This window comes from Lepisosteus oculatus, chromosome 4, assembly GCF_040954835.1.
Source record: "Lepisosteus oculatus isolate fLepOcu1 chromosome 4, fLepOcu1.hap2, whole genome shotgun sequence".
NCBI lineage: Eukaryota > Metazoa > Chordata > Actinopteri > Semionotiformes > Lepisosteidae > Lepisosteus > Lepisosteus oculatus.
Window position 1 is genome coordinate 60704274 of NC_090699.1, and position 16910 is coordinate 60721183.

A 16910-nucleotide genomic window follows, 5' to 3' on the forward strand; every position below is an offset into this window, starting at 1 on the left:
TTCTAGTACAGAAGTGGTGCGTTCCTGAAATGAATAAGCAAGGCAGAAAGAGCAGCCCCATTTAATACTATATAATAAAACTCCCTTATCTGGTGACAGTCAAACCTCTATTAGACTCGATAGCATCAAAAGCAAAGCTTGAGAACATTCCTTTAACACATCGCTCAGAACATAGCCAAGATAGCAAGGTGATTCCACGACTGAGACAGCACATAAAAATGATCTGAGCAGCCAAATTATTCCATTTGACTGTATCTCCTTCAGCAGCCATCACTTGCAAAGCGGATTTCGATCTTTTACTCAGACTACCTTACCCAGTTCCCACCAAAGGCAACAATGTAAGCCTTCCATTTTCAGAAGTAATGGCATGCAGACTGCAAAAAGATAACAGTACCGAAAAGAGGACGTTTGCAACAAGTGGGCAGACAAATGCGTTAACGCTTTTTGCACTTGCAGACTGTTATAACTTCAGTTAACTCCTTGCGTTTTACAGAAGCCTGTTTTCGGGGCTGTGTAAGTTGCCTCATTTCAGTTTTCTTCTTCTGCCATGTCTGCCTAAGTGGACCTAGAAGTCTTTCAGAGATACAAAATCACTTTAGCCTCTTTACATTCCATCAAAGGGTGATGGGAGTCTGGAACAAGTTACCCACTCTTCTTGTTGAAGTTGATGCCCTGGCATTTTTCTAGAAAAATCTAAATAAATTCCTCGGACCCATTCAATGACTAGCAACCAGTCGAACTACATCAGGAGTCGGCAACCTAATCAGGAGGGGCGTGATGAGAGTTAAAACACATCTATTCAAGAATCTGCATGCTGTTGGTAATTTAGCTCTGGTCATTGGCTTGCTCAAATTTTCATCCATGATGCAGAATGTCCTTGTATGCACTGCCCCCCTCCTCAAGCAGAGCTTAAAAACGCCTGTGCATCGAGGCAAATTGAGCAACAAGAAAATCCAGTATCTTCACCACTGCCATCACTGCATTAAGCTCAGAAACTGACATCTTGATAAATCCCTTCTGTTTTCTGACCATCGCAGATGCACCACGAATTTGAAAACAGTGGAAAATATTTTCTTCAAACACATTAACAAACATGTTTTCTGTATCTTCCGCCGCTGTTGTACCATGCATGGGTTTTAGGCAGGACAGCTCTTTTTGAACTCCTGAGTCACAAAATCTCATAAGTGTTAACGCGGGACATCATTTATATCCAGACATTCAAGAGTAACACCAAGCACAATTGCATCTTTTATCTGTTTGCCTTTTCACTTATGCCATCTGCCACTGATCTAGGGGACACAGGTTAGCCCTTTATTCTAGAGATGATTGTGTCATTACTGGGCAAACCATTGAACTGTAAATGGCCAGCCATGTTCTACAACACATTGCGCAGTTTTGTATTGTACCCCTGTGGTCTGATTTTGACAAACAGGAATGTTAGTCAAGTTACTCTTGTGGTTCACTATGCCCCGTCCAGAACACAAACAACAGCTTTTTTCAACTTAGTTTCTTTGCCACTAACTTTTGTGCACTTTACTTTAATTGAGCGTATACTATATGATGCCAAACTCTGAGCTATCTGGTCCAGATGGTCTTGGGTAAAAAAAAAATAAACAGTCTGCTTTCATAAAATGGATGGAGCTGATTGTGAAAACTAAGAACTTTACTAATCTAACAACTGAAAATGTAAAAAGGTGAGTGAAAATAATGCTTGGAGATATAACATTTTATTTGTAATTAAGTAATGGGTAATGCCCTGCATTTGCAGATTATATGTACAGAACACTGTGTTGTAAATCTTCACATGGTGGATAGCAAGCTTTCCAGAAGTTCTAAAACACTTCAGATGAGACTTTCAGGCTGTCACATACAGTTCACTATCATGTGAGGTAACTGGGAAGTGAGCCAAACACTCTCTACAGATTTAAACATTTTTAGGAATGTGCTTGCGGCACGTAAGGTGAAGGGTGATTCTCAGAGCTTTACCCAGGAAAGCTTCAATATTTTACATGCATGCACTAGAACAAGGAAACAACTGCATGTTTTAACTTATTTTTTAATTGAAATGACTTTTTTCCTCAACACCCAAATATGAAAGTCCAACCTTTTCTGACCTTCCTCTTTAAAGACCTGCATCAAATAGCTAATTTGATTTGAACTGCTTATTTTTGGGAGCGGGTTTGAATGTCTGACGGAAAACATCAACACTGAAGATTAAAGAACAGTTGCAAGGATCTGTATTGATTATTCAGCACTCTGAGAAATTAAGAAACTCATTTACCTGGTGGGAGAGGAAAGGAATTTATCACACCAACATGTTTTCAGATACCATTAGCCTTAATCATACAGAGCCTTGCTTCTAATTGTATTAGTAATTTTCAGATGAAAATTACTAACACAATTACATAATTTGAATAACTTCAATGCACAAATTCTTCCCAGTTAATCACCATCTTAACTGCAAAATTAAATCATTTAAAACCAATCAACATAATATCATGTAGGCTAGTCCTTGTTATATAAACCAGTGTGTATTATCTTTCCTAGATACATTTCAAATTGATTTTCAAACCTTTTACCCAACTCATACATTTTAACTAGGTGATAAATAGCTCTTTGAACCCCAAGACTATACTGGCTAGAGTACTTGGTACTAGAAGTATTTAAACTGAATGGATGCTGTCTATTTTTTTAAATCCTTTCTTCGAGTATTAAAATTAATATTGGTAGTAAGAGCATTTTTGTAAGGATTGAGAATGGTTCTGTATAACATACTGTAGTATTAAGCTGTATCTTCACATCAAAGGGAACAATGTGATTATTATGCAGTACACTGGCAGAGATTGGTTTAACATTTGTTTGTACATTTACTCTGGGGTTTGTTGTTGCTGCCTCATTCAGTGCCTTTTGGGCGAAGGATTCAGAGAAGTGAAATAAAATAACTGCTAGCAGCGGTGTACAGTACAAATCCATATCATACAAGTCGAGAAAACTACCTGTTAATAATCCCTGTTCTAGCAGACCATGGGATGTGATATAATAAAAACCAACTTCCCCAAAGGAGCTCTGACCAACTGCATACAAAATAATAGCATGCTGTTGGTACTGTGTAGTGGTAGCGGGTTGTAACAATCTCAGAGAACTGTGAAACTCCCAGCAGACCACTTGCCAGTGTTTTTGGTTTGGAGCTGGGCAGCTCTGATGTAATTGAACAGGTTGCAGAAAGGCCAAATGAAACATGTTAATAACACTCGACTCCTCTCCCACAGGTCTCTATAGACACCTCTGGACTATTACATGTTTCTCGCCTCAGTAGCAACAATACCCAAACCATTTACATGACAATGTCCGTGACAGAAAAGCAGTTGTGAGGGAAGTTGTGCGTGTGTGTGTGTGTGTGTTGGTGGTGGGGGTTACTGTATGTTTCTCTCTTTAGAAGTGCACTGTTGAACAAGCACTCTGAATAAAGCTGCGGGGGCGTTTGCACTATTACCAGAGAAAGGGCACCTGAATGGATTTTAGCGGTTTTCCTTGTTCTTACTACTGTCTCCCTTTGGCTAAGACCACTGTGTGCATCAACAACAACAGTAACAAAATCGGTAACCATCCAGCTGCATGTTCTGGGTGTTATACAAAATATTTCAAATGAAGCTGAGGTTGCAGAGGAAGAAGAAAAAATGTAAACTATATTACATTAGCTCACAAAGGGTACTGACCGCAACAAATGAAGTCAATAAGCTGATCCGGTATCCTTTGTATACTGATGAATAAAAATGAAAACTTCTAAAAAATTGGTTTTAATCCAAGAAAGACTTCTTGAAAATCCAACTGCAAAACATATGTAATAAAGATTAATGCTAATGGTACTGGCAATTAATGTACTATCTTCTGCTTTTACAGATATGCTACTGCTGTTTATAAGCAAAAAAAGGCCGTTTTTAAATATTAACGAGAGTTTTCATTTCACCTTTACAGTTCTGGGTAACCAATTATTTTTTCTACAGACAGCAATGTCTGGCCAAAGGTCGCCACAGTTGGACAGATTTTTCTATGAAAATATTTGAAAGGAAGAGCTAGGGATATTAAGTGATCACTTTTTTTGTTACCCCAAATGATGAATTTATTAACATATTCCTGTCTGCAGTATGTACAGAATATGAGCAGTTCCATTTCTCATACGCTGCAAAATGCAGTCCAAATATTGTTTTTATAATTCATTTTAGCCATATCATTTTTAAAACATCAAAGTCTTCTATATCAAAGCAAGTCACCAAAAGAACAGGTTTGTTAGTTACTTTGCTTCGGAAACTCACTACAACTGTCCAAACAAATACTCTTAGAAGACCAAGTTCACGTGTTGGTACTGTACTTTGTTACCATCAGTCTTCTCTTATCATCTCCAAGTAATATGCAGTACAAAAACTGTCATTCAATGCTTTTATCTGCATAATCAGTTTACAGAGAGGCAAGTGGGAAAATACTTAAGTCAGTTTTAACTTAAACTTAGAAATGAAATTTCTACCCACAGAACAACCCTGCTTATTTTATTTTATTCCAGGGATGTTAGATCTAACCAGAGAAAAGAGTGATTACTATATTTCGTTAAAAAAATGTTGAGAGAAAATAAATATTATAAGTAGGCTTGCCTAAGTGTGAAAGCTCTCCTTTTCACTGATATTTTCCGCCAAAGGGAGCCACAAAATACCCTTTGCTCCCTTATCCTTAAGAAGCATAATATATTAAATTAAAATTCTGCCTAGTAACCAGAGCAACGTGGTTGCATAGCCTGCAGGGCACATGGGTCAAATCAACTCAATAGGTGCTCGATCACTGTAATAAGAACAGGCCAATCAAACTGAGTGCTTTTTTGACAAGTCTGCTCACTTACTCACTGCAGAGCTTATGAACGTATGAGCAGCGTACTTATGGGAAATAAACCAACCTTACCAGCAGAAGAAAAACCTCTTTCATAAGGCTCAACTCTTTCAGTAGACATCTCCCATCTGAAGCCTTTAAGGAGACGTTTGGTATTCTTTTTAATAATTGGTGCATTACCCTCATATTTTTTCCCATCCACCTTTAGCTGTCAGACAAGACCGAGACCCATAAACTACCAAAGATTTCATCTAAATTCTCAGTATTTAAAAGCATGAAAATGTACATTCATACACAGTTAAGAAACAGGACCTGAATTTATCAGCCATACACTATCTGCCATGGTATCATTGTTGCTGAGGACCAGTGATAAAAGTAGAAGTAACACTTGAGATTAAGAACTGCACATTATATTTGAAATGTTTTATAAATAAAATATGAAGTATTAATATTATTACAAATTGGCAATAACCTAACACTACTGCAGACTATATGGCTGCTTGCACCAGTAGTCTAAGCCTCATTAAAGCATAGAGTTCAAGGGACATAGTAATTTCTGGTTATGATATCAGTAACATATTAATAAGTAGGATATAGGCAGTCATTATACTACTTGATAATAGTTGTAATTACTGACCATAGACAGGTGTACAGTAGAAGTGTTACAACAGCTAGGTAATATGTTCAGATATAACATTTTATGAGTAAATATCTCTCTCAGTTTTGCAGACCACACACACATATGATGAGCTAACTTGAATATGACGGTTTATGAAACCAGAATAGAACAAAAGTCTGGTCGAAAGGTTGTCATAATACCAACTACCTTGAGGGGCTTCTAATAAAAATACATTTAAAATGCTCATTTTTCCCCATACCAAAATTAATCATCAAGATGTTATCCCACCACAGTCATTAGTGACTCACTCAACCAAAGCTTTATTCCCTGTACAACAATGGTGTATTCTGACTTTTTGTTCACCTCCTGTAACCTGCTCCATAAGCTCAGTGGTATATTAACATGTGCAGATACATGAGTTAGATAGAGACTGTCAATCTAGAAAGTGCACTGTAGATACTGAGCTCGGGAACATAATATAAAAAAGCCTGATCAAAAAGCCTTATAACATATTATGGGACTACAATTTTTCCAGCTCCAACATTAAAATCCAGGCTTAAATCTATGAGACAATAAAAGGGTGTTTATGTCAGCATCTTTTAAGAAATGTCTTTCATTTCATTAATAAAAGCTTTTCCTTTTTTTAGAAAAAGGAAACTAGTCTAAAAAGAAAAATACAAACATGGATGTTAAGATGCAATTTAATTTCATAACTACCCAAGTCTCGGTATCTTACCAAAATGTAATTGCCTGGTTTCTCATTTTCTCATCGTGCACTGCAGTTACAGTAACCAACATGAGTCAATTAAAGTCTACTGGCTCAAAAAGGCATGATAAAATGAAAAACATGCTGCAAATACTAACACAATTCACAAACCAGTTACCATTTCAATGCATTTTCAAGAATATTACAATCACAGAAAAATACATCAATTAATAATGTCAATCATTAATCAAATATGAATTACAGGGAACACAATGTGACTTCTTCTGCACCTCTTTAAGAGTTAAGCCCAGTGGACTACAACATGAAATACCTGATTAGATAAGTGCCCCATTAATGTGCATCTTATGAGTTCCTTAAGGATGCCCGTCCATTGCAGGAAACATACATATGCACTCACTCAAACAACCATATAGGGGGCAAATCACAAATGCCAAATAACATGGGCTGCATGATGGATGTTGAAAGAAAATTGGAGCAGCAGGAGAAATCATGCAAACACCAGGAGAACTCCACACAGAAAAATATGCAATGAAAGAAATCTACTTTTTGCAGAAGCAAAAAACCATGGCTGAGAACGTGACTTCACACAAGTGGCAGAAATAATTGAAATAATGTAGATTCACAGTAATCAGCGTTACCATTTCTGGCCCCTGGGATTTAGAAAGCACACAAAACAAATGAATACGATAAATACTATTACAAAACCAGCACAGCCAACACTGCTGAAGAAATTAGACTCCATATATTGTAAATGCCTCTGGAAAAAAAAAGAGGTTCACATTGATTTGTTTAGATATTTTTTAAGAAGAGGTGGTGCTGTACTTCAGTGGTAGATGAAGTAGATTCCCCTTGAGATGAAAAGCACCATACAAAGTGAAGGAACTGGCATGATTACTGTTATTAAAAAAAGATTTAGGTGTTTATGTACATTTGATTCGTTTGGATACACAATGAACAGTGCAGAATTTTAATGAAGGGAGCATTTGAAAATTACAATGCGCCATTAATGCTCCCTCAGAATACAGTTTCCAGGTTTTGTCACTGTGTTAGAAGTACTTAAATCTTTCAGAGACCATTACAATGAGAAAAGAATGAGGACATTTAGACTGATGTCTGTAACTGTCCTACCTGCTTCTCTGTCATGGTGTAGATGTGCTGGTAGTCTGGACTGAACAGCAGGTCTCTCAGAATGGGGCCACCATCGCTTACCACCACATTCTCATAGAGCAGAGCTGGCTGGGCAGGGTTCACGGAGTTCACCAGGATCTAGAAGAACAAGGAGAATCCAGTGTTAGCACAAAAATACATGACTACCTGTGTACTTTGCAACACAATCGTAAAAGGATTGTACTGCAGCATACAAAAAGACTTGGGAATTACAAACAGTCCCCTTGGACTGGAACCATTTAGTACAGAGAATCCACTATCATTTTTTCTGAAATTTATTTGACAGGAACAATTTCCAACTTCCATAATACATAGTGCTTAACTGCAGGGCTCACTCCCCTACCTGACTTTATTGTGTTGTTTCCTCATCTATTGTTGTTATAAATTTTCTATTGGATTGCACAAGCAGACCACTCTTCTCTCCACCACACTTTAGATAAGGATTTTTCCATTTGCCAGTGAGCATTTGCTCAATTTTTTTTATTACCAATTCCAGCTAAAAAAGGATCTATGGATACAGTCAAGTGGAACCTCTGAAACATGATAAATATTTTGTGATGGAAAAGAATTGTGTGGAATGTAAAGATCACAAAAAGAGTAAATCTCTTTTTCTCTCTATGTAAATCTCTAGGAAAGTTAAGACAAGTCCCAAAACGAATAACCTGGAGACATTACAATTTCAACGCACTGCATAGAAATGACTAAATTAGACCTAAAACTGTTTTTTCAATAATTTCTCTCATACTGATATCTACTGACTACCGGTTCTGTGGTTGTAAGCACATACTACCCTTTTCTGTACAAATGACAATTCCCAAGAGAGAATAAGGTGAACCAGCTGAAGATGCTCAAGTGCAATTAAACAATCTAAACAGTGATTTTCCTCTATATACTGACAGACATTGCAAAAGATACAAAGGAGTTCTGGAACCACAACATATATTTTTAATATCACCCAGCATACATTTATGTTCTGAAGAAACATGGGTTCAGAAGTTCAGTTCATAAAGTTTTATCCTCAATAACTTTATAGACACTTGGACAGGAAGCCGTCTTATCCACTGTACGTATTTTGTTCTAAGTCACATTCACTAAACCCAGTCTCGTTGCAATACTACACAATAAGAAAATTAGCACCATTCTTCATCTGAGGTACAAATCTTAATTAACTACTTTTGTTTTAAATTAAAGCCAGTAAATCCCCATAAATAAATTGACGTGCATTTTAGTGTGAAAATGACACTATTACGCATGAAATACATACAAAATATAAACATTTTTCACAGGCCCTACTTATAACATGTTCCTGCAGTTACAACTGTATGCTTTTTTCTAAGCTGCCATCTTAAAATTGCTCAGAATGGACACTGATTTTTCAATGTAAGAATGGCACCTGGTATTGGTATTGGTGGTATGATTGACCAGCTCATGTTTCCTGAACAGTATGATCCCAAAGATGGTGATGAAGCCCAAAAGAGTCCATTCTATGGCCTTGTAATTCTCTAGGGCTGTCTATAAGTGTGAATGCCATTTCATTCCTCAGGAGACCCCAGCGTTGTACAATAAGAGAGAATTCATTACGGGGCCTGCACATTTCATTACGGGAGCTGTCTGATAGCACCCATCCGCTTCCAGGAGTTCCGATTATTTCCCCAAGCCTGCTGAAACCTCAAGCTGCTATTTTTAACGCACGCCAGCCGAGAATGAAGATTAAGTGCAGGGTGCAAACATTGGATATGTGTTTGTTTTTCTATCCATTTAGGCTGTGCTGATCTCAAATGGGCTATCAGGGGAGTTGGTGCCCAATGTCAGGAACACATTTCCAAAACGTTATCAAAATCCATTTCTCTACTTCTGTGCCCCTTGTGCCTTCCTTAATATCTCCAATTTATTGATGACCATTTAGAAAACAGTATTCTGAGTGGAGATCTCAACAATATGGAATTCCACTGTAAAGACCTGCAGAGTGAACTTCCTATAGCATTACAGAGATTTACTGAATAAAAACACTGGTTAAAAAAAAAGATTTGGCCACAAGAAGTCATTTTGAATGTTTCTTCTGTTGCAAGCCTCCTAGAAAACACAATAATTCAAAACAGGCTTTTGAGATGATGGATACCTTAACCCATCGGCCCCATCCGAAAACAGTAGTGAATGTTCTACAATTAAGCCAGTACAAGCAAGAACTATTGTCTTTTGAAGACCTGCTGGTAAAGGAAATTATGTTGTTAGCAGAACGTTTTGTTTATGCTTCTGTTAAACAAATGCTTCTGATAATGCAAGTTGAGTGATAAATTTGTATTTACAATGATGACCTGGGGAGTACCCAACTGTGCAGGGTCATGTCTGAGAGAGTGTGAACATCCACACTCCATGAGCCTATCCACTTATTGGAAATTACAGCTTTTTCCAGTATTAATTAGCTTGTTAATTCCTTTCTAATGGTCTTAATTAGTATTTATTCTTATAAACTGTTCACCACTTAATGTCTGTTGGTTGTGAAATACTACCAGTAGTATGTAAGATGTTATAAAAGATCATTCAGTCATTTTCTCTTGTGTCTTGTAGAATCTGGATACTAGAAAAATATTATTTCCAAGGAAAAGTGTTTCTTCAAAACTCAGTCTCCATCTGAAGACAACGGTCTCTGTGATATCTGACAGCAGGCCACTGAATTATTGAGTATTTTACCATGTAGCATTTTTCACTTGGTAGTTGGTGTGATCTTAATTTCTATTCACCATCACAGTAAAAGGAATCAAACTTTTATATAGTATAAAGCTTTAAAATTTCAAATTTATATAAAATAATTTAGTTAATTTTAACAATTATAATTTGAGTTCACATTTTTAGAGAAATCTGTAAAAATGTATCACTACTTCACATATGCCTCTGTGGCTTTGTAATACAATCACTGAAAAGTGTTCACTGCAATATTGTTACCCTGATCCAGGTTTCATAGGGCTCACATAATGGAGGAAAGTAAAGGGGTTGAAGAGAGAAGTAGCAGGCAGGCCTGGAAAAAGTTTCACTCTGAAAACAGCACATCTGTTTGGCTACAATGACAAGACAAAAACATTAAATAATCAATTTAAACACAAGAGAGAGAACACCCATCCTAATTATCTCAAACATTCCAGCTTGGTTATCCATTCTTAAGAGACTGCAGCAAATCATTTCCTGTCATCATCTGAGTCAATGGCAACCTTGCGTACCAACATCAATAATCTTCTTGTTAAGACCGTGTGAGCGCTCCGTTAACTCGGACTACATTAAAAAAACATTTCTGATATCAAAGAGGAGTCTCACTCAGTCTCTTTCCTACTTTCCAATGCACAGAAGCTGACAGCACTGATTGGAAATACAAATGGGCCAAGTGGGGGGTAACAACAACTTCACTAGGTAATAGGGTGGCATCTGTCAAAGTCAGATCAACACAGAATGTCCTTGTTTCCAACCCACAGGGAAACGGCACCGTGGAAGCTTAAATAAATGCATATTCTCTTTTCACCACCACACTTTCTTCAGCATTGTTTTCACATTGGAGGTTGCTAAAGTCATTGGATACTCCAGCTGTCTTAAAAACCTTGAAGATCACAATAACATTCTCGAGGAAAACATCTGCCCCAACAAACAAGCAAAAGGCTGATCTTTAAGTATTAAAATGAGCAAAAACAATCACTTAGATTCATACTAAGGCCTTGTGTTCTTTCGAAATACAGAGCACAGTACATAAAAGGGAATCATTGAATGTTGCTAGCATGTATTTAAAGAGCTGATAGCAATTCCTCTTGAACTGAAATGGACCTTAACTGAGCAAAGTGGTGCCTTCCTCTGTTTCAGCCGATGTCAGGTGAGAGGATTATAACCTACCCATATCCTTGCATTTCACAGTGTAATGATGTGCTCAGCTGCAGTGCCAGCTTGGCAGTGATTTATCGGCATGCTTTCTACAGTATAGCACATTATTACAGCTACACCTGGACTGTGGCTGGCTGCCCAGAGCTCTTGTCTCCACTAATAAAGAAGATGGTCCTGTGGATGGTGAGCGAGGCATCTGACCCAATTTTGGAGTTTTATAAAATAAAGAATAAACACATGGGCAAGTTTAAGTTAATGTCTGTACGCTGTTAGAGGGGGGAAAAAAAGAATATCCGCAAAGGGCTACATATATATATATATTATCCCCCTTCCCAACAACACAGCAATACAATAAGGTCTATTAGAAGCCACACCACAGATAATACTAAGAACACTAAATGCTTATGTTCCAGCTACCAGCAAAAACAGACTATATGCAAAAAAGGTATCTGATTCTTTCATATTAGATTCTTACATGAAAGGTAAAAAGTCTTGTTGAAATTCTTAAGATACAATATTTTAACAGAGTTGGGGCAAAGATTCCCAAAACATTAAATCAACAAGTGTGAGGATTGCTGCTGACCTACTATGCTTGTCTTTGTACAGCAGTTCTTATTGACAGCTAATATGGAACTATAATTCACTTCAGAAAAGATGAATCCTCAATTTCCCTTACCCAGAACAGCCCAACGGGGAGGTTATGTCTCTCTGTATTTTGGTGAGATTTTGCTTGTAACCAATTAGCAACAGTGATAGAAGTATTGCTTTAAAACTTGGAAATCACTGACACCTTCAAAGTTGAGCTTTAGGGACAAAGGCTGAGCAATCAATTTAGAGCCCTTTCTGTACAGCGACTCGCCAGCATGATTCTACCAAAAGGTTTTGTTTTAAATATGACCCAAATGGCCATCTGATCTGAGATGTAGTTAAGGCTTTACCAATAGGCAGAACACAATTAATTATATACTTAGCCCATATTGTGTTAAACTAGAAAACTTGCAAGGATGCCCACAATGACAAAGTCAAAACTGGTTTTCAAGAGAAAAAAATAAATTCAATTTCCCCAAAAGACCTCTCATTATTTTCTACACCGTAAGCTATTTTCCGATTTACTGCGTTCTCGTCAATGGCCCTGACATGGCTTGTACTGTATCACGTGTAATACTGCACCACTTCATCTGGCAGTCTGCATGAAGTAACAAATCTGTGTTATAAGAAAATGCACAGTGGATGTTGTTTGATTTAGTTCAGACATAATACTACCACCTTGTTTCATTCTATTATCTGAGGGTATGCACTTAAACACAGAAATGAAATGTCAAAGCAGAGAATGTTACTTTATGCAAATAAGGAACTCTAAGGAAGCAAAAACATCATCAATGTTAGTTTAGGTTGAGATCTTTCATATTGTTGCACCCAGTATTGAACAAAGCAAAGACGGCTACAACTACTGTACATTATAGGCTTCTTTTCCCTGATAAAAAAAGGGTTAAAATATACCCCCATGCTATATCTATTTCATTACTAATTCTTTTATTTAACAATACTTTTTAAGGAAATAAACAGATTGTTCATTGGAAGTACTGAGAGTAAAACTTAAACTCAAATACATTGGCCATATAATGCGAAGACAGGATTCACTGGAAAAGACTCTGACGTTGGGAAAGATTGAAGGGAAAAGAAGAAGGGGGTGGCAGAGGTTGAGATGGATAGATAGTATTACTGAAGTAATGAATATGAATTTGCAAGAGCTCGGAGAAGCAGCTGCTGACAGACAGGTCTGGCATGCTAAAGTCCATGAGGTCACGAAGGGTCGGACTCGACTAAACGACTAAACACACAATCCTTTTACTAGTCATTTTAAGACTAGTTGCAAACATTTTTAATATCAAATGATTCAAGTATTCAAGCTCTAATGGATAATGTGTGAGGGACTGAAAAATGTATTCACCAGCTTCATGCAAAGCCCTCACACTTAAGGGGGGAAAATAAGGGGTGATTTTTCTTAAGGTGGTCAATGTTCCGGACTGTGAATGCACGTTCTCCGTTACACTTGCACAAACACTTTTTTTAAACCAGAGAATAAAGGAAAAAGTGGTGCATCACTGTTGCTTTCAATTTAAGTCAAACCGACAACACACAATGATTCAAGGTTCACTCAGAGTTCAGACTGCAGCTACACCTAGCCGAGTTAACACAAACCATATTAAATAAAGCAATCCCGCTTAAATCTTCAAATTAAGTTGTCTTGTGAAAACGCACCCTCCTTTGACACCTGGACATCATGTAATAGCATTGAGGAGGTCAAGAGTAAACTATAAAACTGATACTTGGTAAAACCAGATCATCATCATCATCATCCAGGGTAGATCTCTTCTGCTGCTGTCTGGAGGCAACATATACGCAAGGTATGGATTGGATTGAAACTGGTCGGTCCTCTCACCTTATCAAGTGCTAATACACAGTACACAAGCCCTAGTGGCACTGTTTGAGAGGAAGCATAGCACATCACATCACAGTCATTTTTAAAGCATACACTATATAATATACATACATGTTAAAAATATAACTGTAATGATAGTTAATTGACCTTTAGAAGAAATACCACAGATTAGTTCTAGATATCTAAGACCATGCACATATTAAGAGCATTAGCTAAACATTAGCAATAAATGCAAAGGCTTTACATGCTATAACACAATTCTATAGTACAATGATTTAAGCAAATCCCATATAAAAATATCATACCGAAACATATTAAAAAATATAAATACTTGTAGTGGAAAGAGGTTTTTTGGCTGATTAAATCTGGCTAATTAAAACAAACCAGGCACTTTACAGGCACAAGATGTGCCAATTTAATTAAGCTGCTAGGTATAATACGTATAATGTGAACCCACATTTGTACATTTCATAGTTTTAGAAAAAAACAAATTGAATCAATACCATAAAAGGCAGATACATTTTGGAAGCCCAATATTGTCTTACTGGTCCTACAGCAGTTTGTTACTGTGCCAGTTTCCATCAATTCATTTTTTCAGCAAAATCACATCCAGTTACGGTTACTCCCAGATTTCGCAGACAGATGTTTAGCATCCTCTAGCAATAAACCAAATGCACTTTAGTAAAGCACTTCTCTAGAGGTCATCAAAAAAGCTGTTGCATATAAAACACTCACAAAGCACTAAAGGACAAAAATTAAGGCAGACATTTAAAATTAACTTCTGAGTGAATTTTGAAGTATTATCATTACACTGTAGTTTATCTTTCTAAATTAGTCATACTGTATTCTCCTTCTTGGAAAAAAAAATGAAAAGTCAGTTTTTGGATGTTACCAATGTAAAAAATCCACTAAACTTGGCTCATGGAAATAAATCCCTCTCCCTCTACCTACAAACTCCACCTAACCAACTACTGCAGTGCTGGCCTGTCCTCTATATGAAGGCATTATCACTGAGATTAATGCCTACTGATGGTAAATGAACAAAGGAGTCTGGAATTAGGAGAGTGGCATTTAAGAAGAGTTGCAACTCACTTATTAAGACTCATCTTTCCAAGAGAAAATGTCTGCAGAAAATATAGGTTTGTGTGTGAAGGTTATTCAAGTACCATTGCCTGAGCTTATCAGACTCAGCTGTCTGATGAGATACAAACACACAGTAATGCTTATTCCCAAGATAAGCAGTCTTTAGAAAGTTAAAAACAATAAGATAATTCTCCTTTGTTTCTGTTGAAGGAATTTCCTTAAAATTACACCTTTCAAAATGAATATTTAAATGATCCAAGGACACAGTTTTAAGTAGATCTAATCCTACTTTGTATCAATGCTCAGAATCAATAAAAACCTCTTATGATGTTGGAAGTATACTATGTCCAATATGTTCAGTAAAGGTCACTCCTGTCCTTCCAAGCCTGTTTAACATCATCTCTCCAGTTATGTGACTGGCTTTCTGAAAGACATCCAAAGTCCTGCAAAGCTGCAGGAGAAAACTTTTTTTTTTAATTACCCTTCATTCGAAAATGTTGAATTAGGAAACTTAATATTGTCAAAGTATTTGACCAAGCACATTCCTGAACGCACATCTTTTTGACCAACATGTTATTCTAACCTTAGCCAAAGTCAGTGCACTGGAAACAATCTTTCATTGTTTATGAACAATGAAATGAACAAAATATTTCCCATTGTTCCAAGATAGTTAGTTAGAAAGTCTGTACTTTATAGGCATATCCTGCATGTCAATGAACTACTTAATAAAGAAATACCTTGAGAGGAAGTTTTCCAAGCTTTGCTGAATAATCAAGCGGTGAAATATTCATCGTTTCAAGGATGTTATCGACAGCTTGCTAAATAATAGTTTTTGCTTCACTTACAAGGATGAATGTAAATATCAATTTGACACTCAGACCGGTATTCTGAAACGACCTTGAAGCCTTGAACGACTGTAGTTTTTACGTGTTTTTTTTATAAACGCACAATTGCTGGTTGCAAAAGCTCGTACTTGAGAAATTGTTGCAGAACAACTGTTCGGCATGAAAAACAACAAACAATACATCCTGAAATGGAAGCCAAAGAAAAGGTATGTAGCACCCAAACTTTCAAATATTGTAGCCGGATTGCATTCGACTTTCAACACAGCAGCCAGTCCAAATCCTCTCTTACAAATTCCAAAGCCCAACCAATGTGGTGAGCAAGTAAAACACCAGACTGAAAACACTACAGTGAAAATATATATTTCCACTGCTATTTTGTGTCAAGCAGAACGTCTGTCTCACAGCACCACTAAGCCTTCTGAGTCTCGTAAATACGATGCTCTGTCAGAAGGCAGCCTTCTGCCCACTTTGCCTGGCCATCGCCCAAGCCAAAGCGAGGCAATGAAAACATGACTTGCACAAGTCTGGGCCTCAGCTGCACTCTGCTCCTTTCTGCCCAAGACTTCCAGTACTACAGCAGGATGCCACAACATGACGAGGTGAGCTTTTTTCCCCCTTATTCCAGAAACCCTTTCTTCGGCTGCCACATCTACATGGGTGGCCTGGCGTTTTTTCAGAAGAGAGAGGAGGATACAGATTTGAAGTACATCATTTAAAAAATTACTTTTATGGAGTAGGAGATAAAAGCCTAACTGGAGTATCGCATTCTTTTAGGGGACGCAGGGAAAATAAAAGCAAACCATCTTACTCTCCTGTGCGAGCCCATTTTTAAGTTGAAGCTAAAGGAAAATGAGAATCTGAGAAACAAAACCGAACGGGTGAAAACCTACGCACATCTGGTCAATGCATGGTTCAGCTCATTTGGTTTGGGTGGCAAGTTTACTCTACTCGATTAAGTTAAGAGACACGAATATTTATACTGGAGATATTTAATCGGGTTATTTAAAGGACTGGTCTTGACCTGTTGTCATTAATTAACTTTAATAAAGCCCACTGCAGCTTGACATCTTGCTTTAAGCCAAAGGAGGAAATCCAGGGAAGAAAACTTTGCCACAGCACTTTAGAGGACAACAGAAAAGGAAGAGAAACATTTTCTTCAGTGCCATTTCATCTTTCAAGGTCCTGATTGGTTGAGGATTTTTAATGCCAACCAACACCTCTCACCCCCCCTCCAAAGTCTGTCTCAACTTGAACTCTGCTTTCTTCACTTGACATAACTAGGCCTCCCAA

The 16910-nt window shown here is 37.3% G+C and overlaps 1 protein-coding gene across 1 annotated transcript in view; it reads right to left on the reverse strand.

The window, feature by feature from the left end:
* The window catches only part of plxna1a (plexin A1a), a 278302-nt gene that overhangs the window by 127711 nt on the left and 133681 nt on the right, over positions 1 to 16910 (reverse strand). The window contains exon 4 of the mRNA XM_006631093.3: positions 7350 to 7487. Within this exon, the coding sequence (XP_006631156.2) occupies positions 7350 to 7487 (138 nt within the window). The remainder of the gene's footprint in view (positions 1 to 7349; positions 7488 to 16910) is intronic.